Source organism: Myxine glutinosa, unplaced genomic scaffold (assembly GCF_964187855.1).
Source record: "Myxine glutinosa unplaced genomic scaffold, kmMyxGlut1.1 SCAFFOLD_3659, whole genome shotgun sequence".
In the NCBI taxonomy this organism is placed as follows: domain Eukaryota; kingdom Metazoa; phylum Chordata; class Myxini; order Myxiniformes; family Myxinidae; genus Myxine; species Myxine glutinosa.
This window is the reverse complement of record NW_027619751.1, coordinates 3,641-22,159: the sequence shown is the minus strand read 5'-3', so window position 1 is coordinate 22,159 and position 18,519 is coordinate 3,641. Positions and strand designations below refer to the sequence as shown.

The 18,519-nt window shown below is 42.8% G+C and overlaps 1 protein-coding gene across 1 annotated transcript; it reads left to right on the top strand.

The window, feature by feature from the left end:
* Nucleotides 1-443: 443 nt before the first annotated feature.
* On the top strand, nucleotides 444-11,371 carry LOC137416167 (actin maturation protease). Its single transcript, XM_078769644.1, has 3 exons — nucleotides 444-578; nucleotides 3,281-3,390; nucleotides 9,010-11,371. Exons 1-3 carry the CDS (start codon nucleotides 497-499, stop codon nucleotides 9,271-9,273), a joined length of 456 nt encoding a protein of 151 aa, XP_078625770.1. The 5' UTR covers nucleotides 444-496; the 3' UTR covers nucleotides 9,274-11,371.
* The last annotated feature ends 7,148 nt before the right edge of the window (nucleotides 11,372-18,519 follow it).

The following is an 18,519-nucleotide window of genomic DNA, read 5'->3' as shown; positions in this document are numbered from 1 at the left end:
TAAGTGCTTATCCTTTTATGATTTGGAAAAAGTAATCCGAAGAATATAATTCTTTCTTTTGAGCATACACAGCCAGATAAAAATGTTTAAGCCAATAAATAATTTTGTGGATTGTATTTAATGAAGATTATTTTCAGTAGTAAAATGTAATTTTTACAATTTCTGGTTTGCTTTTTATGACAAAAGTTCAACATGTTACATATGTTTGCAAGTTTTGATATCCAACAACTTTAGTTTGGGTATACAGCAATTTCTCTAACACATCCTGGTATTTGGTGGAGTTGTATTTTTAAGTGATTTTTTTTTTTTGCTGAGATTGGTAGGTTGGTGTGCATTGTTTCACAGTTTAGTCTTGCTTTTCTTTCTTTTGGGCCATTCCTTCCGCCTCTGACCCCACTCCCTACATTCCTCACGTCCAAGGATCCAGGCAGCTTATTTTCTGTTGGAATTATGTTTATACCTGCGTAATGACTTATTGTTAACCTTGACTCATAGGATGGTGGGCAGATATGATGCGGATCGTAATTATGAGCCGTGCTTGAAGAGGGGCCAGAAGGCTCATTGGGCTGTTGTAACTGGTGAGTACAAGTTCTGCAATGGCAATTAGCATCACCATCAGCCCAAACAGTGCACCGGCAGCCTACCTCCCCCATTTAACATCTGGCTCTGAAGGTGGCCACACACTGGCGTGATTTTACCTTGTGAATCCTGGTTGATTCATCTAACGGCACTGTGCCATCATCTAAGACTACCTTGGTTTTAGCTCAGCCAAGCGTATGTTGCATGGGACTCGCCCATGAATCATTTATTTCACTCGAATATTTCTCCATAACCAGTGTTGAATCAGCTATATTCTCTTCTCTTACTGAATAGATGGTGATTTTTTTTTTTTTACAGGATCTAAGGCTCATAGTAGAGCTGACATGCACACATGTACACCCACACGTATATTCAGTACACGTCTCACACACACAAACATACAGACGAATACAAGAGACACAACACAGGACTGTTAGACGAGACAAACACAGCCACTGAACTTGGAAGAAGTGCCATGACTTCCCGGGGCACTCTGGGTACCAGCGACGTCACAACAATGGCGCCGCCTTTCTTACCGCACTCAGCGGGGCATTTCTTATGGAGGAATTTCGAAGGGGATTGTCCGTGTTCTATCTTTTTAAATGCTGAACATCAAGCAGGGAAGCATCAGGTACCATATTTAAAGTCTTTGATATGACACGGCCGGGGTTTGAACTTCCCAGACTCAGAGCGGATACTCCAACCATTACACCACTGAGTCTGATTAATTGTTTTAGTAAAGCCGGTGACCATCACATCTTAATTTTTCACTATCGCAATGCACTTGGGCAGATCGGATCCCCAACCATTTCTGCATGAGTCAGGAGGAGTCAGACCATTTGGTAGAATTGTCCACACATACATGAAGTGGATTCTGTCTTTTAATATTTTATTTTTAAACACCAGGATAAATAAGGAAATGTCAATGCCTTTGAAATTCACCTTGCAAAATGCATAGGGTTCGTTCCAGTGTATGCTTATTTGGCTGATATGTGTTTATCTCCTTTATTTAATCGTATGGACAAATCGCTCCATGTGGTCGACTTCAGAGCATAGTTTTTAACTGTCTAAAATGTGCTCTTCCTTGTTGTTGAAATGTAGTTAAATTTACATTTTACTGTCCAATATGTTCTCCTTCTCTCATTCCATTGCTCCTCTTTCCTTCCTTTTTATCCTTTCTTTTCCCTCTTTACTCCTCACCTTCTTCTCCTCTTGCTGTCTACCTCCTCCTTTCAACCTTCTTCCCTCATCCTAACCCCTCCTCACTTACTTGTTGTCTTCTCTCACCTGTCTTCCCCCCCCCCCCCCCCCTCATTCCTGCTCCCCTCATCCTTCCTATCTCCATCACTATCCTGCCCTCTTTCCCTCTCTCTCTCTCTCTGTCTCTCTGTCTCTCTGTCTCTCTCTCTCTCTCTCTTTTTTTTTTTCTTCCTTTCTCCTCCCTAATCTTTTTCATACATTCAAACTTTTTTGTCATTGATTTACATACCTTTTTAGGTCATCTCATCTTGATTCTCGAAGAGACGACATTATAAAAAGGGTCATCATGTCCGTCCGTTAACTTTTTCAAATTTTCAATTCTACTTCCTTATCACCTGTCTGATTGTTCTGAGACTAGACACATGAATACAACAGAGTAGCCCACACAATTGCTCCAGCTTCAATTTTCCGATTTATTTATTTATTTATTTATTTATTTTTGAATCATGGAGGCCCCCAGGGTGCAGGGTGTAGGAATTACCCTCCAAACTCCGGATACCTACTCGTCCCTTATTTACCATTTACCCTTCTACTCAATGGTCCATAGGATCACTCGGTATTGGATTCTTTAATTTCAAATCAGGGGGCCTCCCAGGGTATCAGGAGAAGATGAACTTATAAAATGGGTTGTGATGTCCGGATGTCTGTCCGTTCGGTGGGTGATCGTCCATCTAACTTTTTGCTGTTTTTGATACTCCTCCCTTATCTGGCCGATTGGTCTGAAACTTGACACATTAAAACAAGACATCAGCCCGCCCAATTGCTCGTGCTGCAATTTTTCAATTTCGGATCATGGGGACTCTCATGGGGTTACCCCTCACTTCGGATCCCTACCCGTCCCTCATTTACCAATCGATTGCACTGAAACCCGATACAACCCTTCTACTCGATGGCCCCCACTATCGCTCGGGCTTTGATTTTTCCGATTTTGGATCATGGGGTTTTTCGATCAATTACATTGCCGGGGGGGGGGGGGGGGGCTGAAACTTCGGATCCCTACTTGTTCTTTTACCAAACGATTGCTCTGAAACCTGATGCAGCCCTTCTACTTGGTCCACTGGATCGCTCCATTTTGCTTTTGCCGATTTTGTATTTTTCAAGTTTGGATCATGGGAGGCTCCGCGACAGTTACAGTGCTTTTGGGGCCACTATGAGGCTTGCATGTGGGGATGTTCCTGCACCTACTGTGACCTCAAATCACTGGCTAATTTCTGCTCCAGGTCAGAAAATGGTGTCTGAGCTACATGTACCCCATAATCGAAGAGACTACACTTTAAAATGTTTCGTTTGTGATTGCCATGGAGCCCACATATACCAAACCTATGATGTTCTGCTAAATGTAGGAATTGATTTAATAATTAATCCCTATTAATTTCATAAAACCCCATCCCCACTCGCTTTTTCTGCCCTCTGCACAACGTTTCTCCAAAATTGTTTCCAGGCGCACTTCTCGGCTTCCAGGATCCCATGCTTCCTGGTGTCCGACCTGCAGGCGAACATGCACCTGGCTTGTTTATCCTTCCTTCAAGTCAGGTGAATGTGGAAGAAATGGTGAGTATAGCATTTTGTGTGCAATCTCTTTGCTGCATGCACACGAGCCTGCAATGGGATATATGTGCTCTGTGACAATCGGCCCATGGGTAGAATATATCCAGATAGTTTGCTGGGGTTGTTGCGGGGATGTTGAATCTGAACATTTCCCCCTTATTTAAATTATAGATGTTGTTTTTATTTACATTTCTCAGGTATTGTTTTATTTTGATTTTGTTTTCCTAACTTATTCGACTAGCAACGGTATCCGCCCTACGGGCGGGGCTTCAATTGGGAGGCCCAAATGAAAAGGCAAAATATCAGAAATTAAAGGCTTTTTTTATTTTAAACGATTCATATAAACATCCATTATCATATCACACGCAAATCATCAAATCACATCTAAACAGTATTTGTAGAATTTCAATAAAAGCCACATCACCAAGGCTAGCAACGGTACCCACCCGTATATGCCAGTTCATCACCAAGGCTTACGCCAGTTCAACAATGCCTTGGCCATGGCATCGATCGGAATCAAGGAGCACACTTCATGCCAAGATTCAACCCCATGGTGAAGCTTCAAGGTAAAGTCTACCATCGCATTGGACCACTCCAGCCAGAAAGTGATCAATCGCATCCAACGTTCACTCAAGTATGGTTGTTTTTTTTTTTGGTTTTTTTTTTTGTATACAAGATCGCGGCTCGTGAAAGAGCGAACATTAATCACACAGAAAGACAAACCGACACAAAAACATATAACATCGGGAGCGGTAGACAAGATGGGGAGAGAGGGGGAAGGACACAAACACAACATTTGAGAGCAGGGACCGAGAGACATGGAGACATCGAGAGATCTGAGAGAGGGCGAGGGCTTTGAGGGGAGCATGGGAAGGGGGGGGGGGGGGGGTGGGAGAGGTATAAAACATATGGACACGGCCAGGACTTCCAGGAAAGAAGTTGGAATTTCAAACAAGGTGGATCTGGGGTGAATTAGCGGGGGTAGAAAAGATCAAGGTTTTGGATGGGGGAACATAAGAGATGGTGGTGAACAGCTGTTTTAAAGACCTGGAGGGAGGAGTGGGATTGAAGGGAGTGAGGGAGTTTGTTCCAGAGGTGGGAGAAAAGAGGAATGAAAGAGTGAAGGTGAGCAGAGAGCCGAGATTTCGGCAGTTTAACCATCAGAGGGTTGCTGGCAGATCTTGTGCGACCTGTAGGAATATTTGGGGGACAGAGCACAGAGAGAGCTGGGGGTGCAAGGCCGGAGAGGAGTCGGTAGAAGAAGAAAGACCACCTACCTGCCTGCGGTGAGTGAGTGAAAGGCCCTCAGAGATAGCTTCATCGCGGGAGATTCCAATAATTCTGAAAGCTTTGGTTTCAACAGCGTGAAGCCGAGCTAGGTGTGAGGCAGGAGCACCGGCCCATAGGGGAGAACAGTATTCCATTGAGCTGCGGATGAAAGCCTTGTATGTAGTAAGGAGCTCAGGTGTGCCAAGGAAGGACTTCGCACGACGGAGGATGCCCAGTCGGCGACTGGCTTTGGAGGCCAGCTTGGAAATGTGGTTTTCCCAAGAAAGATCATGGCAGATAGTGAGACCCAAAAGCTTGAGCGACAGAACTTCTTGGAGAGGATTATTCAGAAAGTAGATGGGAGGGTTGTCGAGTCGATCTTTTCGGAGAGACATAGTAAGAGTGTGAGATTTGTCAGGATTGAAAGACATGTTCCACTTGTTTGACCAGTCTGTGATTTTGTCCAGGTCTTCAGAGAGTGAGGAGGCTGCAGACTGCCGATCTGAGGGAAGAGGAATGGAGCGGCAGAGAGTGGAGTCATCAGCAAAGAGATAGAGAGGATTTTCAAGAGAGTCAGAGAGATCATTGATGAAGACCAGAAAAAGCACAGGGCCCAGAACACTGCCTTGGGGAACTCCAGCCTGAACAGGAAGAGGAGATGAGAGGACCCCATTCAGGGCCACACGTTGACGACGACTAGAGAGGAAGTCAGCCAGCCATGCGTGGAGATTTCCATGGATACCAAAGGAGGAGAGTTTGGTGAGCAGAGCTGGGTGCCAGACCGTATCGAAGGCACGTGATATGTCGAGGGAGACAGCTCTAATTTCCTGTTTGGCATTGAGGACCTCCATCCATTGTTGAGACAGCAGAAGCAGCATGTCCAGAGTAGAGTGACCTGGTCTGAAACCAAATTGATGCTCAGAGATCAAGCCATTGGAGAAGAGGAAAGATTTCATATCCGAAGCAATGATGGATTCCATGACTTTGCTGATAATTGGGAGAAGGCTGATTGGTCTGTAGTTGCTAGGATCTGTTTTTGCACCTTTTTGTGCAAAGCGGTGATGTTGGCTGATTTCCAAGCAGATGGCAGTTTACCTTGAGCAAAAGAGAGGGTGAAGTGAACAGAGAGAGGGTGAGATAGAGCGGCAGAGCAGGATTTTAGGACCCGTGGGCTGATGCCGTCGGGTCCAGTTGCAGAATCAGAGTCGAGGGTTGACAGAAACTTTTCCACCTTGTCAGGAGGAAAGGACATGGAGTCCAGGAGCAGCTGGGTATGACTGGGTATGGTGGGTACAGAGAGGGATGGGTTTGGGACACAAGATTTAGAGGCAAACACAGAGTTGAGGCATTCAGCTTTTTCACGTGCGGAGTCAGCTGTGTAGCCGTTTGAGGTAAGGGAGGGGATGGAGGGGGAACAAACACCAGAAACGGATTTGACCAGACGCCACCAGGATTTGGAAGAGGGAGACAGATAAGAGAGTTCGGTCTTGAGAACGGAGAGATATTGTTTCCTGGCTCTCCTGAGGGTGGACACACACTTGTTTCGGGCTTTGTGAAAGGAAATGAGATTTCCTTCCGTTGGATTTGCTTTCCAGGAGACGAAGGCAAGTTGTTTCTGGGCAACAGCCTCACCACAAGATTCCATGTACCATGGACGGGAGGAAGGGTATGACAACTGAAGACGAGATGGGATAAATCTGTGCATGAGGGAGAGAAATTTACTTTGGAAGAATTCCCAGGATGAGTTGATGTCAGAGGTGGTAGAGATGGGAGACCAGTCCAGATGATTGATGGCTGCTTGAAGACCGTGCCAGTTGGCCTGAGTGAAATGCCAGACTCGTCGTCGCTGAGCAGGCTCCCTGAGAATGGTCAGAGAGATGTCCACTTTAACAAGGACATGATCAGATGATCCGATTGGTGCAGAAGAATAGCAGCAGACATTTTCAGGGAAGTTAGTCATAACCAAGTCCAGAAGAGAAGATGCTCCGTTGACTGAGATCCGGGTCGGGAAATTGACAGATTGTGTCAGTCCCAGTGAGTCACAGAAGTCCTTTGCTGAGGAGCCATGGCTGGTGAGGGAGGTACCCACACCCAGCCAACTGGCATGATGACAGTTGAAATCACCACATATGAGGAAGAGAGAGTTGGGATGAGTAGATAGAAGTTGGTCCATATTATCAGACAGCGAGATGTAGATGGAGTCATCACTGTTTGGTGGATGGTACAACACACATATGAACAAGAGGTGGGAGCGAAGGGGAAGCCGTAGCCAGAGGTATTCCTGGGGGTGAGGTGGAGAGAGTACAGTGCAGGGCGAGTGAGGAAGAGAGTTTTTGATAAAGATAGCAACCCCACCTCCAGGACGAGGCTCAGGTCTATCATACCGGAGGAGGGAGTAACCCGGGAGAGATACTAAGGAATCAGAGACATCATGAAGGAGGAAAGTTTCTGTTAAGCAGATCACGTCTGGTTTGACAGAAGCAACCTGTATGGAGAGATCAGTTAAGTTTGAACGAAGGCCCCGGATGTTTGAGGTCCATACCGTTAATGAAGAGGAAGGGGGAGCATCGGATACAGAACAGGGGGGAGGAGGGGCAGGGTAAGATGTGGAAGAGGTGGAAGAGGTAGGGAGAGCTGTTGAAGGTGTGTCAGAGATTTCAGAATAGCTCGGAGAAAGGGAAGGATGGGGCGGACAAAAGGTTTGATGGTGATTGGGTGAGGCACAATGAGGTGTTATTTGAGGAGGGGGAAGAGCGAGGCAGAAGGTTAGGGGTTCCATGACAGTGACGAACTGTAAAACCGACTGCGATTTAATGAACACTGCTGTGCAGCTGTGCTGCCTTGTTCACCAGATCTGTATTCCTTGGACTGCCTCCGAGACTGGTGTGCAGCTGTGTCACATCCTTGTTCACCAGATCTGTATTCCTCGGACTGCCTCCGACACTGGTGTGCAGCTGTGTTACGTACTTGTTCCTGCCTCCGATAGTCCTCGTCTAGGCGAGCCTTCTTTCTTGCAACAGCTTCCTTGGATGTGGGCCTTGCAGAAGGGGCACTTACGTCCTGTATCATACAGACTTGGCAGCTTGTGATCTTGCTGCTTTGCTGGATAGTCAGCTTCTTCAAAGTGCTGGACATCAAACACTGCTCCAATCCTCCTCTTTTGCGTTAGAGCCACTTTAAGCTGGACTTTAAGCTGGAGTTTATGCTGGACTTGCTCTGGTGTGCAGCTGTGTTACGATCTTGTTCAGCAGATCTGTATTCCTCGGACTACCTCCGAAACTGGTGTGCAGCTGTGTGACGTCCTTGTTCACCAGATCTGTATTCCTCGGACTGCCTCAGAGACATGTGCAGCTGTGTCACGTCCTTGTTCACCAGATCTGTATTCCTCGGACTGCCTCCGAGACTGGTGTGCCGCTGTGTCACGTCCTTGTTCCTGCTTCCGATAGTCCTCGACTCCTCGTCTAGCCTAGCCTTCTTTCTTGCAACAGCTTCCTTGGACGTTTTCGTTAATGAGGCTTTCCGTTTGGGAGGCATTTTACCAGTTTATCTGAAACGGTGCAGCTGTTCAGCGATCGGTGCAGCCGTTTGTGTGGCACCCGGGAAAACAACATCGTTACAATGGAAACGTCGTCACAATGAACGTTATGCGAACGCGAATGTTATGCGGGAGTCCAAACCTGAGAATGCTGGAGACCAAAGCTGAAATTGGGAAAACTTTTACTTTTAATGATGTTTATATACGAATGATGTTTAATGATGTTTATATTGGTTTTGGGTCATCCTTTCCGCATATCTCGTGGGATTGTAAGTTGGAGAGATGGCCGTGATAGCGGCAATGGGGTTGGAATTCTTTCAAGCAGGGATTCAACCCGTGTCCTTATAAAAGGTCTTTGTCCGAGGTCACCGAGTCCAATCGGTGCAGCTGTGCAGCGATCAGTGCAGCCGTTTGTGCGGCACCCGGGAAAACAACATCGTCACAATGAAAACATCGTCACAATGAACGTTATGCGAACGCGAATGTTATGTGGGAGACCAAACCTGAGAATGCTGGAGACTAAAGCTGAAATTGGGAAAACTAATAGCCTATTTTTCTCCTGGAGATCCAAGGATTATCCACCCAAAATATCGTTGCGATCGGTTCAGCAGTTTTTACGGTACCTTCGAATGGACAGACAGACAGACGGACGGACATTTGGTGAATTATAGTAAGATTATTAATTAAATTGCTGTTTGATCAATTTCCGTGAGTTGCTTAAAAGAAATGGTATTTTTTCCATTGCTTATAAAAGGATACCTGTTGGCTCTCTCTCTCTCTCTCTCTCTCTCCCCCCCCTCACTCTCATCATTTGACAGCTACCTTTGCTCTTGCCTCGGTTGCGTGGCACTCTATTGTTGGCTAAGCAAGGGAAAAGCAGGCGATTCCGCCTATGGGAATCCAGCCGCCTCGCCGCTAGCAATGCTCAACTCCAGGAATTGGATCCTTGCCGCAGAAGTGATGGCACACAGTACGTTCTGCCTGTGCGAGGAATGGCAGCTGGCCTGGCTGGGAAGGTGCTGCTATTTCTGCCGCCTGCCAAGCAATTCAATGCCATTGATCTTGGTCCTTCAGCTTTATGACGTATTTTTAACTCTTAGGTTGATACATGGCGTTTATTTGTTTTGGTTTTTGTGATTGCAGCAGCCCAAAGTATATCATTATATAAAAATATATTTATTTATTTTGCAGAGTTTTGGACAGCCTTATTTTATAGTTGGCATACTAATGGCAAAAATGTAATGTTTCTAATTTCTAAACTGCACAAATGTATTATTATTCTTTTCACAATACTTTTTTGACCCCAACCCCTAAAATTCTGTGTGACCATCAGAGTGTATCTACAATCTACATGAAGGCAGTTTTTTTTTTTTTCCGAACATTTTGCTGACGTTTTATCAAACTACTTGTATTAAGAATAAGAATGAAGAATGCAACTTTGTACAGATTGATTATTGCAGGCACAGTGCAATTCTTAAATTTATGAAAAATGGCCTGGCGAATGGGAACAGCTTAGACGGGTGTTTCAGAGGCAGCAGAGATTGTATGTGGGATTGAAAATGTTCTGCGTTTCCTGACTATCAATAATAATCATTCTCTCTCTGGGAATATTGAAGTGTTACCTGCACATGAATAATGTCCATCGGCCGTGCCAAGGCCTACTTTCATAAGCATAATGTGTACAGTCTCAAATAATTCTGCCAATCTGGAAACTTTTTTTTTTTAGTATTCGCTGTTTATTTAAAGCTCTAATTGTTTTGTTGCATGTGTGCAAGAGGTAAACATAAAATAATATAAGTAAAGGCATTCAAAAGCAATTAATATGGGAATGCCTGATGTAGATATTACACGGTATTTTGTGGGAGTACGAAGCACAATGGTCCTGGTCAGGCGTATTGCCTGTTTTCATGCAAGCCTCAGAAAACCATATATCTGCAATCACTTCGAGACACTGAAAAATAAGAATAGAGGTTGAAAAATGGAAGATCAACACAACCAGTTCCAAACTTCCAGGTATCTGATCTGTTTATTTAATTGTGTGGGCTTTGCAACAAAATTGAAATTACACTTAACCAAAATAATCCCATTAAATCAAGCTGATACTGCAGATCTTCCGCCTTTTGGGTCGTATGAGGAATAGATCTGCATAATATGAAAGCTAAATCTTGAATGGTTTTTGAAATATTGCGTGCACAAACCAAGTTCCCAAGATGGTTGCCATGGCAACAGAATTCAGCCAATCATAGCCATTATCTAATCAGGTTGAGATAATGTCATTAGAAATAGATATCTGCAATATGAAAGCTAAATGTTCAAGGGTATTTGAAGTAATGTGTACACAACATTAATGTCCCTCTACAAAGAATCCTCGCACTCATCCTTCCCTTTGGTTTTCCCCAAATTATTTTTTAACTGAAGCACTCAGATGTGTGGTAGTAGACACAAATGGCAAGTGCAAGAAGTTTTGTGGGTTTTGTTTACTTATGATGGGCTCATTATGGATGGGACAATTCACCCAGAATTGGCAGCATGGCTTTTTTTTTTTAAATAAAAATATATTTACTCCCCAAAACCTCGTGCACGTACCAAGTACAACCACTAGTTTTCAACTCATTCCGTCTCGTGGTTTAGGGGTGCATAGAAGTAAAACAGACATTTCTCAAATTGTAGCATGATTCTGGGTGGGATATTCGTTCATCAATTTGTACAAACATTAATTGTATATTTTTGTAGAAACAAGTTTTTCTCAAAAAGGTTTTTTTTAGTTGTTTATTGTATGAGATATTTACTCAATAATCGATTGGCTGTTGGATCGAGTGGTTATAGACTTTTCTCTCTGCATTGACTCATGTGACTGCACTGACTCTTTCTGCACTCAGTCCCAATGGCTGCTTACTCTTATGAAGCCACAAGTGTTGAGCAAGCATGCCGACAATGCCAAACACTCATCAACAGGAGTTGATGGAAGCTTTCTGGTTGTAGATTAGAATAGGCTGATTTTGCTGTTCACATTGTTAAAAATTCAGCCGATCAATCTCCTTCATGTGTGCTTGTAAAATGGAATATTTTTCTTTATTTATTTCTCTTATGGCTGAAGCATACACTAATTTGTAGTGTAGTTTTTTTTTGTATTTTTTTGCATACAAGATCGAGGCTCGTGTAGGAGCTAACATTAATGACAAAAAAAAAAAAAACGGACACGTAAGACTAAATAAAGGGAGCGGGAGACAAGATGGGGAGAGAGGGGGAAGCACACAAGTACAACATTTGAGAGCAGGGACATCGGGAGATCTGTGGGAAGGAGAGGGTTTGGGGGAGGAGGCGTGGGAAGCGGGTGGGGGTTGAGAGGTAAAAAAAACACATGGACACAGCTAGGACTTCCAGGAAAGAAGTCGGTATTTTAGAAAAGTGGATCTGGAGTAAATTAACGGGGGTAGAAAAAAATCAAGGTTTTGGATGGGGGAAGATTATGTCATTATTGTACACCGCTCCTTTCCTATGCCATCTCCAGGCATTGCAAATCGTCATTGCCGGGCACCAAAGGGGGCTCGGCAGTGACGCACGCTGAAAGAGAGTACTCAGTTTTCACTCTGGTTTCTTGTTTGTTTGTTTTCTTTCTTGGTTGTCCGGACGATATCTCAGCCATCCTTTGAGCTAGGAAGCTGAAATTTCGGCACAGTCGTGAGCAAGTCCTTTGTCAAATACGGTATTTTTTGTTTTTTGAATAATCAATTAATTGAGGAGTTATTTAATTATTAGCGTTTAATTAAGTACTTATTTAATTAATTAAATTTCATTTCTCTTCTGACCATTATTAACTCAGGCACCTTTTGAGTTAGGAAGCTGATATTTGGACATGCCAATGACCAGGTGATTTGGCTGCAAAGGATATTTTTGATTTATTAATTAATCAATTAATCGATTAATTATTTAATTATTCGATTAATGACCCAAAAAAATTTTTTTTTTAAGTTACAGATTCTGATGAAATAGTGGTAGTTTATGTGTTCTCTGACCAAATTGATTACCAATTTAATTTTTTTATGATTATTATTTATTTATTTTCATTATTAATCATTTATTTATTTTCTTTCTCATTTGGCCAATATCTCAGGCACCTTTTGAGCTGGGAAGCTAATATTTGGACATAAGTGACCAAGTGATGTGGCTATCAAGGATATTTTTGATTTATTGATTAATCATTTCATCTATTAATTATTTATTGATTAATCGATTAATTATTTATTGAGTAATCAATTAATTATTTAATTTTTTATAAATGACTTATTTAATTAAATTTCTAAAAGATACATCTTCGGATGAAGCACTAGTGGTTTAGTTATGCGATTAGCCAATTGATTATGAAAATATTTTGTGATAATCTTTTATTGATTTTAATTATACAATTAATCAATCAATTAGTGTACACCTCTCCCTCCCAATGCAGCCTTAATGAGCTGCACTGCGGTATTGCCGGGCGCCGGAGGCGCCCCGGCAATGCCGCGCTGCAGCATATTTAATTATTTGGCATGGGGCGGTGTACTTTGAATGTATGTGTACTTGTCATTAATTATCTTTACATTATCTTTATGCACTTTTTGTGTTGATGGTGGTGAACAGCTGTTTTAAAGACCTGGAGGGATGATTGGGATTGAAGAGACAAGTTGTTGAAGTTGTAGTTTATGTTAATGCGACTTGTCTGAATGCAATTTTTTTTTTCCTATTTTTTTATTTGATGAAGATCAGTAAACTTATTTAAACAAGTGTTTTCTAATATTTGCTGAAGTGCCTGATGTGTATGGATTTGTTTGAAATAAACATTTTGAATGGTATCACTTGTTTTTTGTAGAAGTGGAAGAAGATGATACCTGGTTGCTCAATCATAAATATTTGATTTGATGTACCATAATCTTTCCAGAATTGCTTCTGCCGAAGCAGTTTATTGGCAAGGATTATACTAGGTGGTGGCTATGGCTTTCCCAGCGTTTTGTCTATGCTCTATCCTTATGCTGAGGGTCAAGCAAGGAAACAGCACATTACAATTTTTAGCCGCGTCGCAGACGCTGGTCATAGAGTGCCCTCTGCTGTTGTTGTTGTTGTTGTTCTTGTTCTTCTTCTGCTTCTTGTTCTTGCAGAGAAGACAAAACCTCAAAGCTCCACCCATTCTGGGAACCATAGCTCCACCCATTCTGGAAGAGGCTTCATATAAACAAATATCCACCATTTTATTAACTCACATAGCTTTGAGGCCTGTTTTGTAGGCCCGTGGTGTCTTCCTCTCTCACACAGTTTTATTTCAAATCAAATTCGATATATCATTTCATTTTTCACAGTCACTACCATAGTTTTAGACTCGGTTGAAAAAAAACGGGAAGAAAATCCGATGAAAGTTGCCCTTTATTGAACGAAATGAATTCTCAAAGGCCTGTAACTTCAAGTCCATTGATTTTTTTTTTTTTTCAATCGCGGCATGGTCAGTCATACACCGTAGTAAGGTCGATATATGGAAAATACCCCCTCAACCCCCAAAAAATTGCTACAAAAGGTTTCTCAACTGATTCTGGTAGGGTTTAGTGTACTTTATAACATACTAAAAGTTTACCAAAGGAGGACCCCCGGAAAAGTGTTTTTTTCAAGATGGCGTCCAAGATGGCCGCCGAAACCTCTTAATGATCATAACTATGTAACTATCAACTCAAATTTGATGATCTTGGTGTCTATCCCTAGGTTTTTGGGGGCAAGGAACACATTAAGACCATTAAAAATGAAAGTGGGCCATTATCTAACAGGTTGAGGGGGCATTTTCCATATATTGACCTGAAGAATGTGTCGAATTGGATCTAACTGAATAACTAATTCTCATCTTTCTCTTTTTCAGACATGATTCAACAATGAGTGCAAGCACAGCCAGTCAAGCTTTTTGTCCAATCTGCAAGGAGGAGATCGAGGATTCCAGTGATAACTGGGTTGCAATTCAGTGGAAGGGGGCGAAGGGAATAAATGAAGCCAGTGTAAAGCGGAAGGACGATCTTGTAGTTGAAGCCAGTACTAAAGTGCATAAAAGCTGTCGTCAACAGTACATAAATGATAAAAACATTAAAAGCCATGTTGCAAAGAAAAGTAGTGGTTCTGTGCCACCAAAGAGAACCACAAGACAATCAAGTGGAGGTTTTGACAGTGAAAAGGATTGCGTATTCTGTGGATGTACAATTGATTTGGACAAGGGACACTTTAGCTGGGTACGGACTGACAAATTTGTGGAGACAATTGTGGAGGTCTGTGAATCCCGTTCAGATGATTGGGGACATACTGTAAAGGGTCGGATTGAATACTATTTACGAGATTTACATGCAGCAGACGGACTTTATCATCATTCGTGTAGTGGAAATTTCCGGTCCTTCAAGTCTGTGCCTTTAGAGTTCCAGAAAGCCCCCGAAGCCAAGCGCAGAAAGTGTGGTCGTCCTAAAGATGAAGATAAGTATGAAGCATTTCAGAAAATGTGTGCTTACCTAGAACTGAACAGTGAGGAACAACTAACTGTTACATCTTTGAGCCTCATAATGAAAGGGTATCTTTGTAATCCTGATTCGGAACCGTATGACAATTACAGTTTGAAAAAGCGTCTTAAAGAACGCTTTAAGGACTCAATTTTTTTTGGTGAAAGAGAAGGCTTGGACGATATTGTTACGATGAGAGAACAAACGTCGCAGATTCTGAGATCATACTACAAGCAAACGTGTCAGGAAGGCGATGAAGAGTCCCAAAAACGCGCTATTATTGAAACTGCTGCTAGGTTAATCAGAAGTGATATAAAATCTCAGGTTTCTACCGTGACGAATCAGTATCCAAGTAGTGATGATTTAAAACTTGATTCAGCCCTATCGTTCATTCCGACTAGTCTGCGGACAGCACTGGAAACATTGTTCGTTGGGAAAGACACAAGACGCAAGGTTGCGGCAGTTGGTCATGCCATAATTCAGGCAGTTCGCCCACGAGCTGTCATTGCCCACGAGCTGTCATAGTAGTGATCTTGTCATCGAACAAACGTTGATGAGGTCTCTGAAGAGCACTGGTGGTCTAACTCGCGGCAGTGGGATGACCGAGGACATGCGAAACCTTTGGACCTTATCTGCACCTGTAACATCCGAGTACAACATTGCGATGCAGGATTTCACAAACCTAACCTATACTACAAGTCCGCAACACAAAGACTCAACTGAGGCGCGCATCAAAAGAGATGCATCTGATCTCGAGAAAATTCGGATAAAGCTTGCAGCCTGCTCACCCTTCACATCTGATCCTACTCTGAGAAACATTGTCAACGGTATAGTGGCTGGGCCAGATGTGAATGTACATGACTTTGAATCGGTTGGAAACAAGATCATTGAAGATATAATCGGAAAGTCGGCATTTACTTACAAATTCAAGCGGAAAGACAGAGCCAAAACCCTTGGGAATATCTCTGCTGTGAAGATTGCTCCTGATCGTACCATTGATCCTGCCCTTCTGTTCCAGCGTTTCCTTCTGGTGTCAAGGTCAGGAGATCTTTCCCTTGAAGAGGTTTTGACGTATGAACGAAGCCCCTACCCTCCAGCCCTCTTTGAGACCAGGAACATTCTTCGAAAAGCAGACAAACCTCAGCTTGCTCAGGCAATTCGAGACCATGCTGCGGACTTATCAAGTGAGGCTGTGATGAACTCTATTCCCAAAACAGATTGTTACGTGCTTGATGGTGGCTCTTTGCTCCATCGTTTACCGTGGAACAAAGGTGACTCATATAATGCAATAGCTGAGTCTTATGCAGACTTCACTGTGAGACATTACGGACAAGCGACAGTGGTGTTCGATGGCTATGGTGAAGGTCCCTTCATAAAAGACAACACACATCAGAGACGAGGAAAAAACCTGCACCCTATTGTTAGTTTCACTGCAGAAACAGAGTTTGCAGGCAAAAAGGACGACTTTTTGTCTCGTGACAAAAACAAGGCAGACATGATTGCTCTCATCAGCACAGCACTAACTAAAAGGGGATGCCATGTCATTCAGTCACCAGGGGATGCAGACGTTGATATCGTTAAGGCAACTGTTGAACGATCCCGTCATTGCACCACAACGTTGGTCGGTGAGGATACAGATTTGCTGATCTTGCTCCTTCATTACTCCAGAACAGACAATGAGATCATCTACTTCCGTTCTGATGCAAACAAGCAGTCAAACGAACACAGAGTGTATAACATTAACCTGTTGAAAGAAACTTTAGGAGACGATGTGTGCAATGAGTTGCTCTTTGTACATGCCTACTCAGGATGTGTTTCTACTTCAAGGATTTTCGGCATCGGAAAAAAGTCAGCCTTCTGGAAATTAGTGAAATCTGATCCTGTCATGAAGTCCTGTGCTAGTGCATTCATCCTTCAAAACAAATCTCATGAGGACATATCAGATCTTGGCAAAGACCTGATGGTTGATCTCTTTGGTGGCAAGTCTAATGATACGCTATCATCACTGCGCCATATCATTTTCACCAAAAAAGTGGCAACTGCTCAAGCATTTGTCACTTCTGAACGGCTCCCCCCAACATCACCTGCAACAATATTCCATAGCCAACGTGTGTACTTTCAAATTATGGTATGGATGGGGATGGCAAATGAAATGAACCCAACTGAATGGGGATGGAAACAGGAAAATGATCAGTTAATTCCAATTATGACCCAAAACAATGCTGCGCCTGACGAACTCTTGAAAATTATCCATTGCAACTGTTTGGGGGGATGCAAATCCTCTCGATGCAGCTGCAGACGCTATGGACTCCGCTGCACTGCTGCATGTGGCCCTTGCCAAACTGAAAACTGTGACAATCCAAACAACACTCAAGAGGTCGATACTGAGGAGGAGGATGACACTCAAAACTGAACGCTCTGAAACTTATTCTATGGACAAAGGTGTTTGTGCATTAGGTGACAGCTGAAGGTCATGAGTTCAATTTCATAATGATTCAACAGCTCAGTAATATCCAAAGTTGTCTTAATGTGTTCCTTGCCCCCAAAAACCTGGGGATAGACATCAAGATCATTAAATTTGAGTCAATAGTTATGGACTTGCGGTCATTTGGAGGTGTTGGCGGCCATTATTGACGCCATATTGGATTTTTGTGTTACATATAATGGCCCACTTTCATTTTTAATGGTCTTAATGTGTTCCTTGCCCCCAAAAACCTAGGGATAGACACCAAGATCATCAAATTTGAGTTGATAGTTACATAGTTATGATCATTAAGAGGTTTCGGCGGCCATCTTGGACGCCATCTTGAAAAAAACACTTTTCCGGGGGTCCTACTTTGGTAAACTTTTAGTATGTTATAACGTACGCTAAACCCTACCAGAATCAGTTGAGAAACCTTTTGTAGCAATTTTTTGGGGGTTAAACTGTATTTTGACCTGACTAACCGAAATAACAGACGGGAAAATGCCGAGATATATTAAAAATTCGTCCATTTGATGACAATCGTCACGATGAAATAATTAATTTATACGTCGTCACAATAATGTGGAGAGAGGAGCATAGCTTCGTTCACGTGTCGCCACACACGGGAAATTGCCGAGATATATATTTTTTAAATCGCGGCATGGTCAGTCATACACCGCCTGAAATAACAGACGGGAAAATGCCGAGATATATAAAAATTCGTCCATTTGATGACAATCGTCACGATGAAATATTTAATTTATACGTCGTCACAATAATGTGGAGAGAGGAGCATAGCTTCGTTCACGTGTCACCACACACGGGAAATTGCCGAGATTTTTTTTTTCAATTGCGGCATGGTCAGTCATACACCGCCTGAAATAACAGACGGGAAAATGCCGAAATATATTAAAAATTCGTCGCCACACACGGGAAATTGCCGAGATATATTTTCATTTTGCACAAAAATAACATCAAGTAATCGAATCAATAGGAATGTCCTGTGCCTATAACATCGACGTTATAGGCACAGCTGCATCTAGGCATTGTGTAACATCGACGCGGCTTTTGTTTTAATTAAAACTTTTTGTACTTGTTAATCTTTGGTATGCCTCGACGAGGGTTTGAACCACCGACCTCGCAGAATCAGAGTGGACGCTCCAACCATTACGCCACCAAGTCCGGAGTGATCATAATAAGCAGTGAGGAATAAATACATGTACGTGCATGAAAAAATAGTTGTGTAGCATATATCTGATGGATTCATGTTCGGACCTCTGTTTGACATGATGTGTGTGTCATATGTTCACAGTACTCGCTCAGCTCGCCAAAAGTCGTTGTTCGTCATCTTTGAAAATTTTGGTCAC

Coding starts and splice junctions, on each gene's coding strand:
- LOC137416167 (XM_078769644.1), top strand. CDS start 497: ATGGTGGGCAGATATGATGCGGATCGTAATTATGAGCCGTGCTTGAAG. Junction 579..3,280: donor TCATTGGGCTGTTGTAACTG/GTGAGTACAAGT, acceptor AATTGTTTCCAG/GCGCACTTCTCGGCTTCCAG. Junction 3,391..9,009: donor AGGTGAATGTGGAAGAAATG/GTGAGTATAGCA, acceptor ATCATTTGACAG/CTACCTTTGCTCTTGCCTCG.